The 27790-nt window shown below is 42.2% G+C and overlaps 1 protein-coding gene across 1 annotated transcript in view; it reads left to right on the top strand.

Annotated features, from left to right (window-relative positions):
* Window positions 1–27790, top strand: part of LOC126266799 (follistatin-related protein 5-like) — a 719134-nt gene that overhangs the window by 392455 nt on the left and 298889 nt on the right. Inside the window, exon 3 of the mRNA XM_049971343.1 lies at window positions 5250–5394. Coding sequence (XP_049827300.1) covers window positions 5250–5394 — 145 coding nt within the window. The remainder of the gene's footprint in view (window positions 1–5249; window positions 5395–27790) is intronic.

Below are 27790 nucleotides of genomic sequence, written 5' to 3'. Positions count from 1 at the left end.
GTTCGCACATGCATTGATATTGCGCTGACGCATTTTGTCAGGTGTTGTCGGTGGATCACGATAGGAAATATCTTTCAACTTTCCCCACAGAAAGAAATCCAGGGACGTCAAATACGGTGAACGTGCAGGCCATGGTATGGCGCTTCTACGACCAATCCACCTGTCATGAAATATGCAATTCAATACCGCTTCAACCGCACGCGAGCTATGTGCAGGACATCCATCATGTTGGAAGTACATCACCATTCTGTCAAGCAGCGAAACATCTTGATACTAGCATCGATAGAACATTACGTAGGAAATCAGCATACATTTCACCATTTAGATTGCCATCGATAAAATGGGGGCCAATTATCCCTCCTCTCATAATTCCGCACGATACATTAACCCGCCAAGGTCGCTGACGTTCCCCTTTTCGCAGTTATGCCGGTTTTCGTTACAGTTGTTGGTGAATGACGCTTCGTCCCTAAATAGAACGCGTCCAAAAAATCTCTCATCGTCCTGTAATTTCTCTTGTGAGCAGTGGCAGAACTGCACACGACGTTCAAAGTCATCGCCATGCAGTTCCTGGTGCATAGAAATATGGTATGGCTGCAATCGTTGTTGATGTAGCATTCTCAACACCGACGTTTTTGAAATTCCAGATTCCCGTACAATTTGTCTGCTACTGATGTGCGGATTAGCCGCGACAGAAGCTAAAAAACCTATTTGGGCATCATCATTTGTTGCAGGTCGTGGATGATGATTCACATGTGGCTGAACACTTCCTGTTTCCTTAAATAACGTAACTATCCGGCGAACGGTCCGGACACATGGATAATGTCGTCCAGGATACCGAGCAGCATACATAGCAAACGCCCGTTGGGCATTTTGATCACAATAGCCATACATCAACACGATATCGACCTCTTCCGCAATTGGTAAAGGGTCCATTTTAACTGGTGAAAGGTTACGTAATACCACGCACTTATACGTTTGTGACAATTACAGCGCCATCTATCATAAAGCGAAAAAAATGGTCCAAGTAAAACATTCATATTTATTTACGAACTACACGAATATGTAATAAAAATGGGGTCCTATTAAAAAAAAGACCTTAGTTGATATCCGAAATCAGCTATGGCAGCGCCATATAACGGGCCAACCATAGCGCCATCTGGTTTCCCCCTTCAAGCTAGATGAGTTTCGTTCCTTGTGGCTTTCTCGTTTGATGCTTATTTAATGAGATATTTCACCCGGTCACTGTCAATGGAACACCCTTAATATGCAGACCGAAGTGGCGACTGAAAATTTGTACGAAGGTTGGGGTTCGATCCAAGGTCTCTTGTTAACTAGGCAGATGCATTACGCGACCCTGCCATAATGGCTTTGCAGATCTGCACAGACTACCCTAACACGTCCCCTCCTCAATGAAAATTCCCATTCACACCTCTGTTCGCATGTGTACGTCATAGGTAAGTGAAACTTAAAAACATCTCTGGGACCGTATAGTTTTATTGAATTAAAACAATTATGCCCGTTTTTCAGGCAGGGCCCCCGTTTCGTTCGATGCTCAAGAGCTATTATAATACAGCTGGAGAGCTGCTACAATGCAGTTCGAGTTGAGAAGAGTACCAGGTGGGCTGAGGAGTGAATGGGAGTTTGTATTGAGGAGGGAGGCATGTAGTCCGTGGAGATGTGCAAACCCGCTGTGCCTGTGCCCGGATGGTGTACTGGTCAGCACATCAGATGAGGCAGCAGGAGACCTGATTTCGAATCCTAGCCTTCGTGGAGATTTTAATTTGTTCTTTCAGTATGTATGTGTGCATTATTATATAACATGAAGCAGTCACATACTACGCAAAAACAAAAGACGGCAAATAAAGGTGCAGCGGCATTTGACAACACTACACACTGGAAACATACGAGGTGCGACACTTAAGCAAGGAGACTGATATGAAAAAAATTTTGTTTATCGTTTTAGTCAAGTTTAGTGTTGTCTCCTTCAAAGTAGTTCCCTTCTGATTGCAAACACTTTTTCCAGCGCTTCTGCCGTTTATGGTAACATTTGTGGAACTCATCTTCTGTAATATCCTCCAAGACCCTTGTCACAGGTTTTTGGACATCTTGTGTTGTTGAAAATGGTGCTCCTTGAGCGCCGTTTTGAATCTTGGAAATAGAAGAACGTCACACGGAGCGATATCTGGTGAATAAGGTGGCTGTGGTAGTACTGAAATTTGTTTCGAGGTTAAAAATTTCTGTACCGACAGAGCAGTATGGGATGGCGCATTATCGTGATGCAGAATCCAACTATCAGCAATGTTGGCACGGACGTGAAGAAGTCTTTTACGAAGTCTTTCTAAAGCTTCGTTGTAGTGATATTGGTTAACTGTTTGTCCAGGAAGCACCCACTCTTTATGAACAATTACCTTGGAATCAAAGAAGCACACAAGCATGCATTTCAAGTTTTGACTTTAGCGTGTGACCTTTTTTCGGTTCGGGTGATCGCTTTGAGCACCATTGCAAACTCTAGCGTTTTGTCTCTGGATCTTACTGAAAAAAAAACTTTCATCACCAGTGATAACACGGCTCAACAATTCTGGATTGATTTTCGTTTGCTCTTACAGATCGGCTGCCACATTTTTCCATGTGTCTCGCTCTTGTGGTGTGAGATTTTTGGGGACCATTTCTGCGCCAATCTTTCTCATACCTAGATCTTCGGTTATTATTAGACAAACCGATTATCGATTGATGTCAGGTCTTCTGCAATCATTTTCACGGATAATCTTCGATCATATCGTACGAGTTCACGCACCCTGGCCAAGTTGACTTCCGTCTGTGAGGTTGGTAGTCGTTCACTGCGGTCTTCATCGTCAGCATTCGTCCTGCCTTCACAAAACATTTTAGCCAACGAAAAACTTGATCTTTTGACATAACCTCCTCTCCAACAGCCTTCTGATGCTTACTGTAAGTTGTCGTCGTGTTTTCACTCAATTTAAGGCAAAAATAAATTGCATACCTTTGCGCAATATTATGGGGTTCCATTTCCGTGACGAGAGACACAAACACGTGTTAACTTATTACAGCACAACTTACGACTGAGCAGTTGCATCGACGTGTAACTTGGAATAGAAGCAGCTTATAGACTAAGGTATAAGATATTGTGACTATGCAAGCCTGCAGGGTTGCCATATCTTGGAGAGAAAATTACTCTCATTACCTTATTGTCCCACCTGGTACTTATTCAACACACAGTTGAAAAATGAAAGTGAAGTATTGAAATAAATGCGGTTGAAGAAACGCCGAAAATCGGCCACCTGGAGTTTCTAGGCCGAGTAAACGCATCTCTAGGAGTACACTCATGGATTAACAACATTGGAAATGTAACTACTGTATGAAACATTTAAGATATATACTTCCTATACTACTTGGCACTGAAATTGCTACACCAAGAGGATGACGTGCTACGGACGCGAAATTTAACCGACAGGAAGAAGATGCTGTGATTTGCAGATGATTAGCTTTTCAGAGCATTCACACAAGGTTGGCGGCGGTAGCGACACCTACAACGTGCTGACACGAGGAAAGTTTCCAACGATTTCTCATACACAAACAGCAGTTGACCGGCGTTGCCTGGTGAAACGTTGTTGTGATGTCTCGTGTAAGGAGGAGAAATGCGTTCCATCACGTTTACGACTTTGATAAAGGTCGGATTGTAGCCTATCGCGATTGCGGTTTATCGAATAGCGACATTACTGCTCGCGTCGGTCGAGATCCAATGACTGGTAGCAGAATATGGAATCGGTGGGTTCAGGAGGGTAATACGGAACGCCGTGCTGGATCCCAACGGCCTCGTATCACTAGCCGCACGGCTGTAACGGATCGTGCAGCCACATCTCGATCCCTGAGTCAACAGATGGGGACGTTTGCAAGATTACAACCATCTGCACGAACAGCATCACGGACTATCAGCTGGGAGACTGAGGCTGCGGTTACCCTCGACGCTGCATCACAGAGAGGAGCGTCTGCGATGAATGCAGGTTCTGTTTACAGCATCATGATGGTCACATCCGTGTTTGGCGACATCGCGGTGAACGCACATTGGAAGCGTGTATTCGTCATCGCCATACTGGCGTATCACCCGGCGTGATGGTATGGGGTGCCATCAGTTACACGTCACCTCTTGTTCGCACTGACGGGACTATGAATAGTGGACGCTACATTTCAGATGTGTTACGACCCGTGGCTCTACCCTTCATTCGATCCCTGTGAAGCCCTACATTTCAGCAGGATAGTGCACCACCGCATGTTGCAGGTCCTGTACGGGCCTTTCTGGATAAAGAAAATGTTCGACTGCTGCCTTCACCAACACATTCTCAAGATCTCTCACCAACTGAAAACGTCTGGTCAATGGTGGCCGAGCAACTGGCTCGTCAAAATACGCCAGTCGGTACTCTTGATGAACTGTGGTATCGTGTTGAAGCTGCATGGGCAGCTGTAGCTGTACACGCCATCCAAGCTCTGTTTGACTCAATGCCCAGACGTATCAAGTCCAGAGGTGGTTGTTCTGAGTACTGACTTCTCAGGAGCTATGCACCCAAATTGCGTGAAAATGTAATCACATGTCAGTTGTAGTGTAATATATTTGTTCAATGAATACACCTTTGTCATCTGTATTTCTTCTTGGTGTAGCAATTTTAATGGACAGTAGTGTATATTCATGAATTACAGACCACCCATAAATAAAATAAGCTAAATGCATATGTCAAAAAACAAACAGCCTTTCGTTTAGCTGCAAAGACGGAATACACGTTCAAGAATTTTGAAGCAACCGTGAAACGACGCAAAAACGAAGAAACGACAGTATCTACAAGTGTTTGTTTTGTGCGGTCATAGCGTCTGTAGCAGCATTGGAGTTTGTTAAAGATATTTTAAATCCGTCTTTGCAGCTACTAAAAGTTTTGTGTATCATCACACGCGAAAAGAATAATCACGCCTCAGTATCTTTCGCAACGAAATATTTTATATGTATGAATTGAAGGTAAACGAAAGTGGTAAATTTCTTTAGTTCCAGACCCCTTACGCCGTTTTAAATCGATGATACGAAAGACTTTTGGTTACTTAAATGAGGACGGCTTTTACATACTTCTGATAAATTTCTTCAGAGGTCATCATTTCACAGAAGCAGGCCACAGACTAACCTGTACTGTTCAGTAGGAGTACGGCTGCAGGTGCCAGAACCGCGCTGAGAGCAGCCCTGTGTGTTGCAGAAGGGGCGCCACCACCGGGCTCTGGCGCTGGCGCAGTCCGCGGGCCCCCAGACGGAGACGCCGCCCGCCCCCGTCGCCGCCCCCGATGCCGACGCCTCCACCCTGTCGCCCATCGAGCTCTTCGACCAGATGCTCGTCAGTGAGGGTGAGTCCATCTTCCTTATCCTATTGCTCCTCGTAACATGAGAGCTGTTTTATTGTGGACTCCGTAACACCTCGGTTCAGTTTACAGTGATAAAAACTATTGAAAGAAGAATTTAAAATTAAGAATAGAATTTTTAGACGGGAAAATATGTAGAATCAGAGTTCGGTATTTGCAGATCAAAATTATAGTATATCAGCAAGTAATTTAACGTCTCAGTACAGCAAAGCCACGGAAGCTCCGTCATGAAGAAGGCAGTGACGTTAAACTCATGTAATGAAAAACCTATAAAAAGGCCTGACCGTCATTATTGCCGGCTTTTTTCTTTGATTGTTTCGTTAAAGAGCGGGAACCCGTGTCAGTCAGCGACACAATTATTAGATTGGACTTTATGGTGTTAAGACTCACGATAAACTGTTAGAATATTACGAAAATTAAAAGTGATGTAATGTATGATGTCTGACTGTTGGTAGCAACGGTGTATTAACAGGATTTTAGGACTTTATTGCCAGATTGGAACTTTACGGACATATAGATGACAGAAACTCAAATTATCTGCTGATACGAATGAATTCAGAGATACCGGTATGCGGACATTAAGGTGTGGACTTTTGAAAGCGTCGTGTGCCGTTTGTAGCGAATTTGGACGTAGAGCGCGTGCATATCGGCATTTGCGGACTATTTAGTTTCCTCTCTAGCAAACCCGGACATGAGTGGATGCAGGTGACCAGACAAGATGCTCACGTACGTGTCATCATTCAGAGTCGCATCGAGATGTATCAGGGGCCCCATATCAGTACAACAGCACACGCCCCACACCATAACAGAGGCTCCACCAGTTTGAACAATTCCCTGCTGACATGCAGAGTCCATGTGTTCATGGGATTGTCTCCATACCCGTAAACGTCCATCCGCTTGATGCAATTTGAAACGAGACTCGTCCGACCAGACAACATGTTTCTAGTCATCAACAGTCTAATTTCGGTGTTGACGGGTACAGACGAGGCGAAAGGCTTTGTGTTGTTCAGTGACGAAGGGTACACTAGTGGGCGTTCGGCTCCGAAAGCACATATCGATGATGTTTTGTTGAATGTTTCGTACGCTGACACTTGTTGATGGCCCAGCATTGAAAACAGCGGCAGTTTGCGGAAGGGTTGCACTTCTGTCACGTTGAATGATACTCTTCAGTTACCGTTGGTCCCGTTCTTGCAGGATCCTTTTCCGGCACCAGCGATGTCGGAGATTTGATTTTTTTACCGGATTTCTGATATTCACGGCACACTCGTTATATGGTCGTACAGGAAAATCCTCACTTCATCCCTACCTCGGAGATACTGTGTCCATTGCTCGTGCGCCAAGTATAACATCACGTTCAAACTCACTTAAATAGTGATAGCCTGCCACTATACCAGCATAACGATGTAATAATTGCGCCAGACAGTTTTTGTGTCATATAGACGTTTGCGACTGGAGCACAATATTCTGCCTGTTTTCAAATCTCTGTATCTGAATACACACGCCTATACCAGTATCTTTGGCGCTTCAGTGTACAACAACGATACGCAAAAACTATATGGAAAACGTGCTACTGAGATGTCAGGGTGCTTTGCTAATGTATGTCTTTAACTTACTTAAAGAAATATGTGAAATATATAACTTATTAAAATTATATTTCGTCGTGGGTTAATGAAATGAAAATATTCGTGTATGTAATTTTATATATTTGAACAAGTTGTCATTTGAATAATATGGTACACTTTTAGAGACAGTGTGTAGGATACGCATTATGTAAAAGATGGAGTGCTTTTGTGTTGTACGGAAGTTACTGTGGAAAGCGTAAAAGGTATGTTGGGTTTTTGGAGCGCTACCTGTAGAATGAGTGTGAACGAGAGGACACAGTCTGTAGGCGCCAGCGAAAGAGGCAACACTCGGACAGAGACGGCGATGCCTTGCCTGGAAACTGTTGCACGATAGCCTTGGATGACGACTATTTTGCAGGACTATGTTTTGGACGTCAAACCGACGCCAAGAAGAATTAATTAGTCCATACTTCCAGATACCGGAATAGTCCCCCATTCGGATCTCCGGGAGGGGACTGCCAAGGGGGAGGTTGCCATGAGAAAAAGATTGAATAATCAACGAAACGATAATGTTCTACGAGTCGGGGCGTGAAATGTCGGAAGCTTGAACGTGGTAGGGAAAATAGAAAATCTGAAAAGGGAAATGCAAAGGCTCAATCTGGATATAGTAGGGGTCAGTGAAGTGAAGTGGAAGGAAGACAAGGATTTCTGGTCAGATGAGTATCGGGTAATATCAACAGCAGCAGAAAATGGTGTAACAGGTGTAGGATTCGTTATGAATAGGAATGTGGGGCAGAGGGTGTGTTACTGTGAACAGTTCAGTGACCGGGTTGTTCTAATCAGAATCGACAGCAGACCAACACCGACAACGATAATTCAGGTTTACATGCCGACGTCGGAAGCTGAAAATGAACAGATAGAGAAAGTGGTGTAATAAGTAAAGTGAAAGTGTGGAAATCAATTTTGCCAAAAGGACGAACTGAGAGCTTTAGCAAGATTAAGTTATGAGTAAAGTGAACATAAAGTTTTTTCAGTTATAAATAAAATTCATTAAAGTACAAAGAGTTATAAAAAGAAAATTACTTACGTGGCTTAGTAACACTGAGGTAGAGTTGCATAACAAGCATACTGCATGACAATACAAGGTGGCCACACGCTACCTTTGGCTTTTGAAAGATCATTCGTTAAGAGAAAGGTGTAAACAATGTGCTTTAATAAACTTGGATGACCACCCAGGCCGCCACGCGCTGCTGTAATTTTTTGGGGTGCACTCAGCCTCGTGATGCCAATTGAGGAACTATTCGACAGAATAGTAGCGGCTCCGGCCAAAGAAACCTTCGTAACTATTGGGAGAGCAGTGTGCTGACCACACACCCCTCCTATCCGCATCCTCAGCTGAGGATGACACGGCGGTCGGATGGCCCCGATGGGCCACTTGTGGCCTGAAGACGGAGTGCTCCTGCATTATGCTATTAGAATATTTAAGTATTCCATTTATACGTTATACGTAATGCAAACATAGTAGTCCCCCCTGGCCATATTTCATCAAAAATTCGTGGCCTTTCTACGTCAAATCCATATATATATATATATATGTGTATGTAATTGCTAAAATATTTCTGTGTCTTTCTCAGTACCATATCTTGAAAAGTTATATTTATTTTTGAAGTTATGTTAGGAAAAATCGGGAAATTATGACAGATTTACCTCTGTTTTTCTGATACCTAATAATTTCTTTGCCTAGACGGACTGACGACAGTAAATCCATTGGACAAACCACTTCATGACCTTGGTACAGATAGATCCTAGATTCACTATTATTTCATTTTTCTGTGTTTTCTTCTAACAGCTAGTAAACCCGTAGGAAAAGGAACTAATAGTCTGATTTCGTACATGACGGTCAAATCCTGTAAAAGGGGTTACACTGTACGATAGTTGTGGGAAGTAGGTACGTTTATGACGTGTCTACTATATGCCAATTCCCCGTATAATAGCGTTATATGTGGCTTTTTCCGTGACAGAACCATTCATTGTGTTGGGGTAGAGTGTTGTAAACTGGCCTCTTTATTGCTGACCAGGGCAACTTTAAGTGCCTGCCTCATTGGAACCCAGCTTGTGAGAGCCGCTAGGGTCCTAAACCAGGCGCAACGTTAGGATCCAATGCTGATGAAATGTAAATAATCCATGTAACACACTCCAAGGTCGTAGAAATAGCATTAAAACTTAACGTGCCGAAACACAGTTTTACTGTTAATTTTATTCCAATAACGAGGGACTGACTCATTTAATAAGAGTCAAATGCAGGATTCAACTATTTTGTTTATTAGCATAAAATGAAACTTGTAAAATATTAGTTAAGCACAGGATGTGTAACTTTGAAATGTTGCTTTAAAATACTGAACATAAACTTTCTCCAGAAGCTACTGCATGACAAAGTTACAGGGGTGGTGATTGGATTAAATTCTCATTTGTTGTAGCTCAATATCGATTAATTGACTCTCCTACTAATTGCTTACAGTGTCTGATAGTCTACTAGATGAAGTTAAAAGATAGAGCCATGGATATGAGTGCCCGCTCATGGACTGCAAATACTTATCCTAGCGATAGATGAAATTCTAATATCCAAACTTCTCTAACATACCGATGCTTAACATAATATCTGTCGCCGTGTGAATTGATTGGTGTCGAGGTGACAGGCTGGCGACCTGTACAGCACTCGTGATGATCTGCTAGTGAGGTCTGCAGCTGAAAGTGCACACAGCGCAGACTGCCTGCAGTTACCACATTCATACTCTGTGTTGGCTGTTTGTGGAAGATTACCCATAGTCGACAGATCTAATGGCAAAGGTGAATTCGACACGAAACGGAGCCCCAACTTCAGGTGAACCGCCATTTCGGCCCCAAAAGCGAGCGCCGTTTCGTGGACCCACTCTGCAGTGTGTAGGCCCTGGTTGACCGTGATCACTAAGCTGCTATTTGGGCCGCAGTTCCTCGAAGGACACTCCAAGGTGTCGCTTCCACCAGGCTACCCGAAGCATGACCGTTAGTCCACCCTAAACATCCAAAAAACTAATGGCTCACTGCCTTTTTTCAGTCGGAAATGTTACCAGCACCAAGATATTAGGAAAGTTAATTAGAAGATAAAAATCAATTTGATCAAGCAATGTCTTGCAAATAAACCTCTCTAATAGTTAATCTCCTAACAGCGCCTATTTGATCTGCTACAGTGTGATCTCTTGACGTGACTGAATAATTATAAAAGATGAATAATTGTGGAGATGGGCCAAATGGCTTGTCACCTTACATGTGTTTTAAGAAATAAATCACCATAAATTTGGCCCACTGCACACCTATACAGCCAAGTGGGTTCTCGATCTCGCTATATCATCTATTCGGCACAACTTTAATGCTCCGAAAATTAGAAATCGGATTCAGTCACTTGGTTTCATCAAGAAATCATCTGCAAAGAAATATGAATGGATTAAACATCTACGAGTTGATGAAGCCGGCCGGGATTAGCCGAGCGGTTTAGGGCGTTGCAGTCGTGGACTGTGCAGCTGGTCCCGGCGGAGCTTTGAGTCCTCCCTCTGTCATAGGTGTGTGTGTTTGTCCTTAGGATAATTTAGGTTAGTAGTGTTTAAGCTTAGGGACTGATGGTCTTAGCAGTTTAGTCCCATAAGATTTCACACACATTTGAACATTCAGTTGATGAATATGACTGTTGGGCTATGGAGGCTTTGTTGGAAGTTTGTATAGAGAATAAACGTTTCCAGAACTTGTTCTTTGTTGCGAATTGTCCTTAATCCTTGCATGCAGTTGTCTTTGGTTTAAGACGAACACGCAGACATATAGTGAGACAATGAACGACAACAGCAACAATAACCTAGCAGTTACGTTAGTTTCACTTATACTGTTTTCCAGAACGTTTATTTCGAATTGACGCATTTAACCCCTAAATTTGCAAGGTAGTCCAAACGTCGAAGAAAGTCCATGTTGTTACAGTCTATTACACATCAACAAAGATGTAAGTTGTGGCTAACGATAACTGGCAAACAATTGCTTGTTCCAATATGTAGGCAGTGAAATCTGACATTTACGTGGACGAGAGTTGCTAGTGTGAAAACCTTACTGATGCAAGTCAGTGTAACAATAAAACGTATCTTCACCGTTATTCCTGCTTCTTTAACGCCTGACCAGACGAAGAAGAAAGGAGTTAAGCAATAAAGCAGCACTAGGTAAAATGATCTACGTTTCTGGCTGTTAGGCTATTGCACAGCACAACTGAAAAGGATGACAGTGGTCATAGTCACAAAAACCTGAACAGAAAGCAATTTATAATCATCAAAGAGATTAATGAAGGTAAATTCTTGGGGTTTCTGTTGGTTCCACTTTGCACAGCAACATCTCTGCCAATTGAGCTGGTCAATGAGCTGATAATGAGAACTCCAGATCGCAAAACTAAGTAACTAACGAACAAAGTGTATTGTTTTCCATATAACAGTAAGGTACTCACAGTGAAAATCTGATTCAATTATGAAACATCCCACAATATCTCGTGTTTATGAAACTTCCAACATTATTCCGTGCGTTATTGTTAATGTGAAACGTCTGTGAGTTATCACTGCCTGCAGTTTTCGGTATTGGTAACATAATTACCTGCAACTGTGTTTAATCATGGAGAACACTTAACATGCAGATATTTGCTGAATGCAGTTAATGGTTTTAAATGTGATGGGTGCAGTAATTAAATGGAGAAGCTATCCTGAATTTAATCGGTAGAGATCGTAACGTTTCGCATGAAGAGGAAATAAAAACACAAGCAGAGCGGAAACATCCCGTACTCGAGCGGAAAGTGTAACGAGAGTAATGACTAGATCCAAATATGTGTTAACGAAGTTATCGACGTGATTCCATAATTTGTTAACTCCTTTGAAATATAATGTACCATTGTTCATAGATGATACAAGTCTTCAGCGATATAACTGACGCCATCCACAGCTTTTGTCGTGTCGTCTTTTGTTAACAGCTGCTGGCCGTTGATGAACTTCCTCTAAGCATAATACTGTTACGGCTGGCTATTATATGTCAACGTCCTTGAATAAGTTATATCCTGAGACGACTATAATCATGATTTAACAGGACCTGTTAATGTGCTTTCTAATGTCGGAGCCTCACAGAGGATTCTTTTTCTCCCTGCACTTATAAAGGCGGTGCTCAAACAGTTTTGTTCCTGGCGGGGGTTGCGAGAGCTTGTCTAACAACAAGCGTGGCGTCGTGTACGAAGGATAGGACCCAATTTTATTTTGTGTATTGTATGGTGATATCCTATAAAATAATTTTCAAATATTGATTAGGTATCAGCCTTTAGCAGTCAGCGTAAATTGTAAGCCATCACCTACGTGATTAAATAAGATCGTTTGAATGTTGTCAAGTAACAAACACTTACAGAAAAATCTTAGGAAAAGAATAAATTAAATGAACGACGAGTTATGCATCGAGAGTTTATGTAGCTTCATTCTAACTGTAAAATGTAAACTTTCACGGCCGGAATTGTCACAATTATAAAAATATAGCGCGATATCATGCCGTGGTCGAAGAGATTTCACTTCAATATCCGTCGTTTCGTCCCCATCTGCGGAGGACATTTTCAAGGGCGATCGTAGCTTCGTTGAATGTCTGATTCACAGCCTGGCTCGCTACTGACTGACCATAACAGCCCGGAATATTGGTTCAAATGGCTCTGAACACTACCGGACTTAACATCTGTGGTCATCAGTCCCCTAGAACTTAGAACTAGTCAAACCTAACTAACCTAAGGACATCACACACATCCATGCCCGAGGCAGCATTAGGTATCAGCAGCATTAAATGTGATGGGTGCAGTAATTAAATGGAGAAGCTATCCTGAATTTAATCGGTAGAGATCGTAACGTTTCGCATGAAGAGGAAATAAAAACACAAGCAGAGCGGAAACATCCCGTACTCGAGCGGAAAGTGTAACGAGAGTAATGACTAGGTCCAAATATGTGTTAACGAAGTTATCGACGTGATTCCATAATTTGTTAACTCCTTTGAAATATAATGTACCATTGTTCATAGATGATACAAGTCTTCAGCGATATAACTGACGCCATCCACAGCTTTTGTCGTGTCGTCTTTTGTTAACAGCTGCTGGCCGTTGATGAACTTCCTCTAAGCATAATACTGTTACGGCTGGCTATTATATGTCAACGTCCTTGAATAAGTTATATCCTGAGACGACTATAATCATGATTTAACAGGACCTGTTAATGTGCTTTCTAATGTCGGAGCCTCACAGAGGATTCTTTTTCTCCCTGCACTTATAAAGGCGGTGCTCAAACAGTTTTGTTCCTGGTGGGGGTTGCGAGAGCTTGTCTAACAACAAGCGTGGCGTCGTGTACGAAGGATAGGACCCAATTTTATTTTGTGTATTGTATGGTGATATCCTATAAAATAATTTTCAAATATTGATTAGGTATCAGCCTTTAGCAGTCAGCGTAAATTGTAAGCCATCACCTACGTGATTAAATAAGATCGTTTGAATGTTGTCAAGTAACAAACACTTACAGAAAAATCTTAGGAAAAGAATAAATTAAATGAACGACGAGTTATGCATCGAGAGTTTATGTAGCTTCATTCTAACTGTAAAATGTAAACTTTCACGGCCGGAATTGTCACAATTATAAAAATATAGCGCGATATCATGCCGTGGTCGAAGAGATTTCACTTCAATATCCGTCGTTTCGTCCCCATCTGCGGAGGACATTTTCAAGGGCGATCGTAGCTTCGTTGAATGTCTGATTCACAGCCTGGCTCGCTACTGACTGACCATAACAGCCCGGAATATTGGTTCAAATGGCTCTGAACACTACCGGACTTAACATCTGTGGTCATCAGTCCCCTAGAACTTAGAACTAGTCAAACCTAACTAACCTAAGGACATCACACACATCCATGCCCGAGGCAGCATTCGAACCTGCGACCGTAGCAGTCGCGCGGTTTCGGTCTGAGCGCCTAGAAACGCTAGATCACCGCGGCCGGCCCGGAATATTGGATTAATTGTCAATTTCATTCTGGTACCACAAAATTAAGTTAAATGAACAACATTGTAGGAGCGCATTGCGGGTTCCTTGTCATTAGGATACTACGTTCCCTTGCGCTAGATCAGAATCGGCAAACTCGTTGGACTAAAGAGTGATATATCAGCAGGAAAATCACTGAAATTTCTTTTGAGAGCAAAGTTATTCAAACTTAAAATAGATAGACAAGTACATTCCTATTAACTTCATTAGGGTCCTTCTAAGCTGGCTCTTGCAGAAGCATTCTCAATCTGATTGAAGTACTACAGCCGGCCGGAGTGACCGAGCGGTTATAGGCGCCGCGGTCTGGAACAGCGCGACCACTACGATCGCAGGTTCGAATCCTGCCTCCGGCATGGATGTGTGTGATGTCCTTAGGTTAGTTAGATTTAGGTAGTTATAAGTTCTAGGGGACTGATGACTTCAGAAGTAAAGTCCCGTAGTGGTCAGAGCCATTTGAACGTTTTTTGAAATACTACATTCGCTGAGGTCGACCACTTCCAAATCTCCCATCAACGCTCGTCTTCCGTACTTGTTTCTCTACCTACATCTACATCTACATCCATCCCCGGAAGCCACCTGACAGTGTGTGGGGGAGGGTACCTTGAGTACCTCTATCGGTTCTCCTTTCTATTTCAGTCTCGTATTGTTCGTGGAAAGATAGATTGTCGGTATGCCTCGATGTGGGCTCTAATCTCCCAGATTTTATCCTCATGCCCCCTTCGCGAGATATACGTAGGAGGGAGCAATCTACTGCCTTATTCCTCGGCGAACCGAGCTATTGAGCTTCTCTCTTGCAGACTCTTTCACTGGAGTTTATCTATCATCACAGTAACGCTTTCCCGCGCTGCTCTCCGTTGTATCTTCTCTGTCTCCTCTATCAACCTTATCTGGCACGGATTCCACACCGGTGAGCAGTATTCGTACATTACTCCACATATCCTAACCATCTCAACATCCGTTTCTCAGCAATCGAAACCACGTCTTTCACTCCACTTAAATTTACAAACTTTACATAAAGTTTTAAAAATTCACATCGTACATTTGTTGATAAAATTAGATTTTAAAGTATTCATGAAATTAAATCTGCGACAATGAGTGGTAAAAAGTGATGTGAAAATCTCCTTGGAAATTCTGGGTAAGTCACGTTTATCTGTTGCTTTTTATGTTAGGTAATACTGGAATTTCCCTTTGAACAAAGCGGCTTCTCAGTTAACTTTGTTCAAAGACATGTTTGAAAACGATTGTTCGCATAAATATGTAGAGCGTAATAAGGAAAGAACAGCAAACACTAGTATTTTTCAGACGATCGTGAGTCAGGAATACTATTCCGTCTGTTAAAAATCAACGTAAGCTGAGGAAAAAAATTAGTACACCCTTTTAAAGGTTTCCAATTCAATCAAGATTTATGGCTGCAGCAATGTATATGGCGTACATAAAATGATTATATTTACATTTTTAAGGTACCAGTTACCGACCTATGCTGAAACACCCATATTAGTACTTGGCGTAGCCTCCACAGGCGGCCATACAGATGTCGACTCTGGAATCCAGTCTGTGGTACAGAGGGCGAATACTCTCCTGGGATACGGTATGCCACACCTACTTGGTCTTTTCATCCAGTTCTGTAAGAGTTGTTGACGGATGAGTCGCAAGAGCCACTTCTCGTCCCATCAAGCCTACACGTGCGAGACATCGTGCTGGCCAGGGAAGTTGCTGCACGTCTTGTAGAGCACGTTGACTTTCACGGACAGTGTGTGGGAGAGCATTATCCTGTTGTAACAGCACATCACATTGCTGTTTCAAGAACGCCAAAGGACGAATTTAATAAAATTCAGCACTAGTTAGCATTCCCACTAGAAATACTTAAAGTGAACGACAGTTGTATCTTATCACATCCAAGAGCATAATGCCTGTGGCATGTAAACTTGTCTTTTACCAATGCACTCTACAAGACATGTCTCATAACGTCTGTGCCGTACGAACAAACGTGCAACCAGAATGTACTTTCACCGTCTAAGTTCACGGAGCGCCATTTCATCCTTCAAGTGGTCCTCTGACGGCACCAGTCGTCCCCTGTACGTCGATAATGTGAGTGAAAGACGGGCTGGAGATGTGCGTTCCTTTGACCCTCTGCTCGTAATCGGTTCGCAACAGTTCGTGTTGACACATCTGGGCTCACAAGTCCTCTTCTATGTGATTTGTCAGCTGTACGATCTGCCACTGCTGCCAAAAAATCGACGATCTTAGCGAGCATCTATGCTGCGTGAACGTCCTGAACCTCGAAACTTCCTGGCAGATTAAAACTGTGTGCCCGACCGAGTTCGAGTCTCGGTCGGGCACACAGTTTTAATCTGCCAGGAAGTTTCATATCAGCGCACACTCCGCTGCAGAGTGAAAATCTCATTCTGGAAACATCCCCCAGGCTGTGACTAAGCCATGTCTCCACAGTATCCTTTCTTTCAGGAGTGCTAGTTCTGCATGTTTCGCAGAAGAGCTTCTGTAAAGTTTGGAAGGTAGGAGACGGATACTGGCAGAAGTAAAGATGTGAGTACCGGGCGTGAGTCGTGCTTCGGTAGCTCAGTTGGTAGAGCACTTGCCCGCGAAAGGCAAATTCCCGAGTTCGAGTCTCGGTCGGGCACACAGTTTTAATCTGCCAGGAAGTTTCATATCAGCGCACACTCCGCTGCAGAGTGAAAATCTCATTCTGTGTCCTGAACCTCATTTACACGGGTGTGAGAATCTTCACGTGAATGCTGATACAAGAATTTTTGCACAACTGACGCAGAGCGTCCAACTTATGTTGCAGTTATTCTAAAGAACTATCCCTCCATTCGGAGAGGGCTGCAATTTGACACTATCCGACTCCATCATTCGAGTGAAGTAAGCACGCGTGTGTGTCCGTGTGCTGGTTGCCTACTTGCTTCACACGTTTCGACCACACTGAGCCTTCTGGCTGTGAGCATTCCGAATTAAATGGTAATTGCTAGTGGTACCCTGACAGCTTTAACACTATGCTGTATGTTGGCGGACGACGTTGAAATAATTATCAGTACATCTACTGTCTACGAGGTGGGTTATGCAGTCATCGGATCAAAATCGACTTCGTTTCCGCAAGTGTACTAATATTTTTTCCGACAGCGATTTCCATTTCAGAGAACTCGCCTAAAGATAAAGGCACAAACACGAACTAGGTACGTAAAAACAGAAACAAAACAAAAAAAACACTCTCGTTTGCAAGTACTTTATTTGATATTACACAAGCTTATATTTCCTTGTCCCTGTAATCGTCTGTTCCACTTATTTCAGATTCATAGTTATTATTAAACCGCTTTCTAAATGATCCTCTGCTAGTTCATTATTGTGTAGGAATGGTCCCGCCATAGCCTTCAGTGGTTCACAACCAACCCCACAACTGGCCACGCACCACCCCCGCCCAACACTGAACCCCCCCCCCCCCCCCCCCCCCTCCCCAGGAACGTCTCATGTCTCATACCAGACCAGTGTGACCCAAATGTTTGCGTGGTAGAGTAATTATGGTGCACGCATACGTGGAGACAGTGTTTGTGCAGTAATCGCAAACATAGTGTAACTGAGGCGGAATAAGGAGAACCGGACCGCATTCTCCGAGGTAGATGGAAAACCGCCTAAAAACCACCCACAGGCTGGTCGGCACGCCGGACCCCGATACGAATCCGCCGGGCGGAATCGTGCCGGGTCCCGGCACGACTTCCCGCTCGGGAAGCAGCGCGTCAGATCGCGCGGCTAGCCGGGCGGGCACTAGTTCATTATTAATATAGTTATTTTCTTCTTTGGCCTGATCGCGCACTTTTCCCACATTTCACGAGAAACTGTTCCATACTCTTTAACGATATAGATTTTCCCTTACAGTGCACCATGTTGCATGACCTGCACATTAAAAATTGACTCACGCGCCCGACGTGGACCCATTATTCATCCCCTCTTTTGAAGACGTAATAGGAAGCAGAAAAAGCGGTGCGGCTACATCTACATGGCTACTCCGCCAATCATACACTTAACTGCCTGTCACAGGGTTCATCGAACCACCTTTACAATAATTCTGTGCTATTCCACTCTTGAACAGCGCGCAGTAAAAACGAACCCTGTATCTCTTTGTACGAAATCTGATCTTCCGTATTTTATTGTGATGATTTTCTCTCCCTATGTAAATTGGCGTCAACAAAACATTTTCACACTCCTAGAAAAAAGTTGGTGATTTAAATTACATCAAATTTTCCGCCGAAAATGGAAACGCCTTTATAATGATGTCCACCCTAGATACAGTATCATGTCAGTGACGCCCTCCACTACTTCTCTATAATACAATACGTGCTGCCCTTCTTTGAACTTCGTCGGTGTACTCCGTTAATCTTATCTGTTAAGGATGCCACACCACGCAGCAGTACTTCAAAAGAGGAAATAGGACGTACAAGGCAGTCTCTTTAGTACATCTGTTGCATCTTCCAATTGTTCTGCCAGCTAAGCGCAATCTCTGGTTACCTAACCCACAACTTTTTGCTGTCTGTTCATTCTAATTTAACCCTTAACTCGCGAGGTGAATTTTCTGTAACGCATACCACGAGGTGGGCTTTCTCGGAGCCCTATCTTTAAATCGACATTTAAGACAAAAATCATTTAAAATTTTTAATTTATTCTTATAACATATATTTTTACAATTATTTAAGTGTTGCTTAAATGTTTCTAGTTTAATTTATTGCACTAAACAAAGCCTGCAGCATTTTGTTATTTGTCACACAAAAGCACGTAATTTTGTGTGGTTCTTTTAAATAGTACATACAAATGGATTGTTAGAGAACTGAAATTTACATTCTGGTAACCTATACAATCCCTGTAGCAAATAAATTTCCAAATAAAACTAAATTACAGTGTCCAAATTTGCGGATAAAAGTTCCACCCGATAGGTTCAAAAGAGAGTCCGTCAAATGACATTCGTTGCTGGGAACTGCATTTTTCTTATCATCATTCAGATCACACTCGATTTTAACAGACACTTTAAGTATTTCATTGAATAAACAGACAAATTCCTATCACTACTTTCCTGAAGTTCTTGCTCCGAATGTTGTTCGATAGCAGAACTGTGATTTAAAATCATCGTCTTTTTCGTGCACTTCTTGATCTATATCACTGTCACCTTTCTCCATAGGCCTACTAACAATTTCATCAAACTCGGAAAAGTTAAAACTGACACATTCATACGAACACATTTTTAGCTACGGTACCGTACTGAAGAAAACAAGTATGAAGTTCGCTACGCTCGGTCTAGGAGTCTCCAACACCCCTGAGTAACATGTGTCAACAGTAAACACAGACGGCGATACCGCAAGCGACAGCAAAAAATCGGAGGTTTGGCAATTTAAGGAGAGTACGGGCAATTTAAAAGCATTCCATCACAACTGGCCTTGGAGAGCGAGTTCAAAAATTTTCTCGCAGTCTGGGAGACCACACATTGTGAGTTAAGGGTTATGTAATTCGTATGTATTTAGTTAAATTTACGGACTTTACATGTAACTGATTTACCATGTAGCCGAAGTCTGACGGAGTCCTTTTAGCACTCATCTGGATGACCTCACACTTTTCATGAATTAAAATCGATTACCAATTATAGGAACACGCAGATGTGTTTTCTAAATCGTTTTGCAATTTGTTTTGATCTTGTGATAACTTTACTGTGTGGTAAACGTCAGCGTCATTTGTAAACAACTTAACATTGCTGCTTAGATTGTCTCCTAAGTCGTTGAGATAAATAAGGAACAGCAGAGGGCATATGAAACTTCCTTGGGGAACGCCAGAAAGCACTTATGTTTCACTGGATGACTTTCCGTCATTACTACGAACTGTAACTTCTCTGACAGGAAATCTCGAAACCAGCCCATAATAGAGACGAAATTCCGTAAGCATGCAATATGATTACAAGCCACTTGTGAGGCACAGTGTCGAAAGCCTTATGTATATTTAGAAATACGGAATCAATTTGAAATCTCCTATCGATACCACTGAAGACCTCGTGTAATTAAGGATCTAGTTATTTTCACAAGAACAGTGTTTTGTAAATCCATGTTGACAGGATGTCAATAGATCGTTCTCTTCATCTATATTTCTATATACATGGATACGCTGCAAACCACACGTAAGTTACTGGCAGAGGGTTAATCGAACTATCTTTACAATTATTTCCTGTTATTCCAATCTCGGAAACAACGCGAAAAAAATGAACACCTATATCTTTTCGTGCGAGCTCTGACTTCTTTTATTTTATTATGATGATCGTTTCTCCATATTCAGATCGGCCTCAACAAAATATTCTGGTATTCGGAGGAGAGAGTTGGTGATTGAAATTTCGCAAGAAGATTACGCCGCACCGAAAAGCGCCTGTGTTTTAATTATGTCTATCCCAAATCGTGTATCATGTCAGAGATACTCTCTCCCCTATTTCTCGGTAACACGAAACATGTTGCTGTTCTTTGAAATTTCTCAATGTACTTCGTTAATCCTATCAGGTAAGGATTCCAAACCGCAAAACAGCACTCGAAAAGAGGACCGAAAAGCTTAGTTTGAACAGTGTCTGTAACAGATCTGTTACATTTTCTGTGTTCTGCGAAAAATACAGTCTTTGGTTGCCTTCAGCACAAAAATTACTGTGTGTTCTTTCCAATTTAAGTTGTTCGTAATGTTAATTTCCAGGTATTTACATGATTTTAAGGCGTTTAGATTTGACTGATTTATCGAGTAAACGAAGTTTAACAAATTCCTTTTAGCAGTCATGATATGTTTTCTAAATCATTTTGCAATTTGTTTTGATTTATTGATGACTTTACTAGAGATAAACAACAGCAACATTGCAAACAACCTAAGATGACTGCTCATATTGTCTCCTGAATTGTTTATGTAGATGAGGAACAGCAAAGGGCCTGGGGAACGCCAGAAATCGCTTCTGTTTTACTCCATGACTTTGGGTCAGTAATTACGAACTGTGACCCCTCTGACATGAAATCACGAATCCATTCACGTAACTGCGGCGATTTAGCAGTCATGATATGTTTTCTAAATCATTTTGCAATTTGTTTTGATTTATTGATGACTTTACTAGAGATAAACAACAGCAACATTGCAAACAACCTAAGATGACTGCTCATATTGTCTCCTGAATTGTTTATGTAGATGAGGAACAGCAAAGGGCCTGGGGAACGCCAGAAATCGCTTCTGTTTTACTCCATGACTTTGGGTCAGTAATTACGAACTGTGACTTCTCTGACATGAAATCACGAATCCATTCACGTAACTGCGGCGATATTCCATAAGCACGTAATTGTGCTACAAGCCGCGTGTCAAAACCCTTCTGGAAATTTAGAAACATGCAATCAGTTGAAATCTTTTGTCGGTAGCACTTAATACTTCGTGTGTGCTAATTGTATTTCACAGGAACGGTGTTTTCTAAACCCGTGTTGACTGTGTGTCAATGGGCCGTACCTATTCAAAGTAATTCATAGCGTTCGACCACAATATATGTTCCAAAATTCGGCTATGTCGACGGTAATGACATGGGCCTGTAATGTAGTGGATTACTCCTATTACTTTTCTCGAATATTGGTGTGACCTGTACAGCTTTCCAGTCTTTGGGTACAGGCCTTTCGTCGAGCGAGCGATTGTGTATGATTGTTAAGTATGGAGGTATTCCATGAGCATATTGTGAAAAGAAAATAATTGGTGTACAGTCTCGGCCTGGAGACTTGCTATTATTAAGTGACATAAGTGATTTAACCACTCCGGGGATATCTGCTTCTAAGTTATTGGTGTTGGTAGCTGTTCTTGATTCGAATTCTGGAATACCTACTTCGTCTTCCTTGGTGAAGGAATTTAGGAACGCTGTGTTCAGTAACTCTGTTTTGGCTGTACTGTCGTCTATAGTATTTCCATTGCTATCGCGTAGAAAAGGCATTGATTGTGTTTTGCCGCTAGCATACTTTACATGCGAGCAGAATCTCTTTGGATTTTCTACCAGTTTCGAGACAAAGCTTCGTTCTAGGAACTATCATTAGCACCTCGCACCGATATGGGATCTAAATTTCGAGCTTCTGTAAAATATCGCATATCTTGGGGGTCTTGGGTTCGTTCAAATTTGTCAAGATTTTTCGTTGTCTCTGCAACAATGTTCTGACCTCTTTGGTGTATCGTTGGGGAGTCAACTCCGTCGTTCGTTAATTTATTTGATGCAAACGTTTCAACTGCTGACGATGCTATATCTTTAAAAAAATAACTTGGAAATGGCTCTAAGCACTGTGGGACTTAATATCTGAGGTCATCAGTCCCCTAGAACGTAGACCTACTTAAAGGTAACTAAGCTAAGGACATCACACGCATCCATGTCCGAGGCAGGATTTGAACCTGCGACCTTAGAAGTCGCGTGGTTCCGGACTGAAGCATCTAGAACAGCTAGGCCGCAGCGGCCGGCTATATCTTTGAATTCAACTCAAATATTGTCTACACTTAAATCGCCAGATGGGAAGGAGTAGAAACTGTGTCTCAGAAAGGCGTCAAGCGAATTTTTTGTCCTCTTCTTTGAATAGATGTATTTTTAGTTGCAGCGCCTGTAAGTGGTCTGACTCGCCTACGTCCCCATGTAAATCCACTTCATCCAAACAGACTCGTCCAGGCCGGAAACCTGATTCTGTTCATAGGTCACGAAGTTTCGTTCACACATCGCATTTTGTCGAAGAGCCACAGTCAGTGTGATAAAGAGTCGCATGTGGCATGTAGAGAAAAGTCTCTCACAGCCGGTGCGTCCTGTTCTGGTTGTTCAAAACTGTTGTACCTGAACCTCGAATCCGGAATTTTGATACTGAGGTGAGCTGACTGCCTACCAGCCGACCTAATTCCATCTATCGGCAACAGATAGAGACATGTCACTGATCAAGAGAGCACGTCAGCATCGTATAGTGTTGTGTGTGAGCGTGCTCCTTTGTCCCAAGGTATTATCACATGTCAAGTAACACACGAATACGCAGAATGGCTGTTCTACACCTGCGTAGCTAGGAGATGCCATCTTAAGTTATCCACGATAATCGTGTCTCCAGGCACAAGTGTTTCTCTTCAAAGAAGTGGTAGAATGTCTGTTCTCCCTACGGCGTCACACATTCAGAGACGATGGTGATCGGCGGTCGCACGGAATCTAGACTCATAACTGAAAATGATGTGGCGCGGCTCGTCAGCCAGTCACTGCTTCTCGCGTACGGCACCAAACGCAGCAGTCCGTCTTTTGTCAACAACCCACATACATGGTTAGCTCTTCAGTAGTCCTGTTTGTGATGTCTCCAACTAGTGGCGTGGAATGACAGGAAGTTTTAAAGTGATAAAAGTACTACTATACGGGTGGCAGGTGCGGTTGTACAGGATATGCCATGTGCTTTCGCCCTGGTCAGACTGGATCGACCAGTAGCTTGAGATGTAACACGTTCAGCTCCGATCCACATATGATAGACTACTCATCTCAAGAGGTCGTACCCGGGCTATGAAACTATTACAGCCTACGTTGCCGTAGTACGAGGTGGCATGTTGGGTTCGACAAGAGCCCCATGAACGAACCTGGTAAATGCTTTTTGGTTCTCCTTGATCTAAACACGGGGTTCCTTCATCGACATTGTAAACGAAAGGACCGGTAGGTCAACAAGAAATCTCAGGCCCTGTTACGAAATCCACATATGCGAGAGCATGCTATGGGCCTCGAAATACAGAATAGCTGGGTCTTGGATTCGATACAGAGGTAACACTTTAGGTCTGATATGGCAGAATCTTTCATTCTATTCCATTTTCCAAGAATGGACTAAGCTGCAGTTTTAATTAGCTTTTACATTCAGCATTTTTTGATAGGGTAAATCTGCAACATGATCGAAGGAGGCCCGTAATACGCTGAAGGGTCACACATGAGTCTACATCAGAAGCACTGAATTTAACTTCACTACGGCGTGGTTCCAGGTTTGCAGTCTATTGGTGTGTGGCACGTAGTTCAGTACAGTTTGTAAATTAGGAAGTTATGTTGCAATAGCTTTCCCTTCGTGAAGCTTGGCCCTTTGTTGTGACAGTATTAATCCAAATGACTAAAATAATGTTTTTGCTGCAAGTTTCTTGTGAATGAAGGAAGAGTTATTGTCGGATGAAATTCCGGCACATTGAGGTGACAAGACATTATCTTCTAATACGTAGTATGCAGCCTGTTTTAGATCTTTTTGTACATTCCTCCTTTATGTATCATTACAGGACATGGGCTGGGTTGCAGTGTTTAATAATAACGGTAAACAGGTGCAGATTCCTCGATCAGAAAACCTTTACCAATTTGTCAGAGTCACGCAGTAGTGAATTTTATGAAGCCATAACGTGATTCAAACAGATGCCGTTAGATACCAGTCAGATTTTTCCTAAAACATTCGTATGCATGTCGCGGTACTTCTACTCACATACTTTAGATCTACTGAGTGGCTAAATAATGTTGGCATCCTTTTCGGTAAAAATATTTCAGAGGTTAGATAATCCCCATTCGGATCTCCGGAAGGAGGCTACTCAGGACGATGTGGTCATCAGGTGAAATTAAAATGGTGTTCTGCATTTCGGAGCTTGGAATGTTAGATCCCTTAATCTGGCAGGTAGGTAAGAGAATCTGAAAAGGCAAATGAATGGGTTGAAGTTAAACATAGTGTGAAATAGTAAAATTCGGCGGTAGGAGGAACAGGAATTCTGCTCTGGTGAATACAGGTTTACAAATACAGAATCAAGTAGGCGTAAAGCAGAAGTAGCTGTAGTAAGATACTACGAACAGCATTCTCTCAGCCAAGACAGACAAGAAGCGCCCACCATGACAGGTGTAAAAGTTTCTATGTCAACTAGCTCCGCACATGATGAAAAGATTGAAGAAAGTATGATGAGGTAGAAGAAAGTATTTAGATAATTACTGGAGTCAAAGAATTGTGATGGGGGAATGAAACTCGAAAGTAGGAAAAGCTAGAAGGGGGAAAATAGTAGGTGAATGTTGACTAGGGGAAGGGAATGGAAGAGGAGGCTGCCTGTTAGAATCTTGCACAGAGCATAATTGAATCACAGCTAACACTTGGTTTGAGGATAATGAAAGAACGTTCCACACGTGTAAGAAACCTGGATACACTAGGAAGTATCAGATCGATTATATAATGGTAAAACAGAGATTTCTGAGTTACATTATAAGACATTTTCAGGGGCAGATGTGAACACTGACCACAACTTATTTAATACGAACTGTAGACTAAAACTGAGATATTGCTAAAAGGTAGGAAATTCAGGAGATGGGACCTGAATTAGCTTAAATAATCAGAGGTTCTTGAGAATTTCAGAGGGAACACTATGAATCGATAGAATAGAGAAGAAAAATCGAGTAGAAGACGAATGGGTAGCTTTGAGTTATGAAATAGTGAAAGCCAAGTAGACATTCTAAGTTATCATAGGACATACTGAATTTAACTGATCAAAGAAGAAAATATAAGAAAGTAGAATATGAATCACGGGAAATGGGAAACAAACCTCTAAAAACGAGATTGACGGGAATTGCAAAATAAATAACTAGGGTTAAGATAGATACTGCCGGCTAAAAATTTAAAGAGACCTTTGGAAAAATGAGAAGCAGGTGTATGAATATCAGGTGCTCAGATGGAAAACCAGTACTAAGTACGTAAGTGAAGGTGAATGGTACAAAGCGTATGTAGTGGGTAAATATAAGAGAGATGAACTTGAAGGCAATATTATAGAAAGGGAAGAGGACATAGATGAATATGAGATGGGCGATATGATACCAGAACAAGAATTTGACCGATCGCAGCTGCATCTACTGCCTCTCGTACATAAATACGAGTACCTTTGGCTCGCATGGTCCCCCAAAAAATAAAAACCTTGTAAATAAATAAATTAATTAAATTGCTCTATTTTCTCATACCTTGTTATATTTTGGGACATGTTTGTAAATTCACAGACAATATTCTTGCCCCAGGAACAAGCGGTAAGACTAATCTGCTGTCTAAGTTCGAGAGCTTCGTATGGTCTCGTAATTCTGACTCCGCCGTCCCTGTACATGCGATTGCTTTCCGACAGTATTCACTCGTTCAGAAGAAAATGCAGCATTCAGCCAGTAAGGGCTAGACGGAGAAACGACGTTCACTTGGATAATAATTTTTCATCTTTCTACAGAAAGGTCAGGTTCAAGTCTCAAATTGCTTCCAGAAAAACTGAAAAAGTATAAAATTCCAAATATTTAAATCCAAGTCCAAAGGTTTATTTGTGGTACGCTATTGTTTTGTACGGAATTTCCTCGCAATAATTTACAGCTTCTCTCTGTAATGGGTTATGTATTCATGTAATCTGTTTCTTTCGTGTTTGATTAATTCGTTTTTCAATTTTTTATCTATTTTCCGGAAACCATGCACCATTCGTTACATGACGAAGTCTAGAATTGCCCCAAGGAACTTGAGAAAAAATAAAGTGTATAAATTTGCCAATAACACTGGCCGACAATAATGAGTTGTTTCTTTAACACAATTAAAAATATAGGAGTGTAGATATATTTTTCAGTTCCGTATTTCCCCATCAGGCAAGAGTTTTGTATGATATTTCTTTGAATTTTTGATAATTTGTAACAAAATTAGGAACAATGTGTTTAACTTTGAACGATATACTACTCATTTTAACTTACCTAGAAATCTGTGGATAATAATTTTCAATCATCATTTTGCATCTGTAATAAATCTCTTTTTAGTATAGTAGTAGTCTGCCTGCATATTCCACTTGCCGTGAAATTTCTTTTCCGTTGTAGAAATTTGCTAATGATAACGGTCACCGTGTTCATCGCTGACAGTCCGCGGGAAATCTCGATGAGAGTTCAAGAAGTGAAGTTTTGAGGACATGTTGCATCCCATAAGAATGAAGAATACCAGTCGCTATGTCAGGACAGTTTTTTGCTTTATAGTTTCAACGATGTTATGACATACATCTTTGAAAAATTGCCAGGCTGCTTTTCCCAGTGGATTTATCAAGATTTCAGATTGTTCATCAGCCATTAATGACCGTATTTGTGGCCCTGTAAGAATTACCTCGTTCAGTTTAGCGTCATTGACGTTTAGTAATTTCGATGTAAACCAGAGGAATATGCAACGGCGGTAGATAGCCCATGCAGCTTCAACACGATACCACAGTTCATCAAGAGTAGTGACTGGCGTATTGTGACGAGCCAGTTGCTCGGCCACCATTGACCAGTAGTTTTCAATTGGTGAGAGATCTGGAGAATGTGCTGGCCAGGGCAGCAGTCGAACATTTTCTGTATCCGGAAAGGCCCGTACAGGACCTGCAACATGCGGTCGTGTACTACCCTGCTGAAATGTAGGGTTTCTCAGAGATCTAATGAAGGGTAGAGCCACGGGTCATGACACATCTGAACTGTAACGTCCACTGTTCAAAGTGCCGTCAATGCGAACAAGAGGTGACCGAGACGTGTAACCAATGGCAACCCATACCATCACGCCGAGTGATACGCCAGTATGACAGTGACGAATACGCGCTTCCAATGTGCGTTCACCGCCATGTCGCCAAACACGAATGCGACCATCATGATGCTGTAAACAAAACCTGCATTCATCCGAAAAAATGACGTTTTGCCATTCGTGCATCCAG

Source organism: Schistocerca gregaria, chromosome 1 (assembly GCF_023897955.1).
Source record: "Schistocerca gregaria isolate iqSchGreg1 chromosome 1, iqSchGreg1.2, whole genome shotgun sequence".
NCBI lineage: Eukaryota > Metazoa > Arthropoda > Insecta > Orthoptera > Acrididae > Schistocerca > Schistocerca gregaria.
Note: the sequence above shows the minus strand (reverse complement) of the source record. Positions and strands in the feature narration are given on the sequence as shown.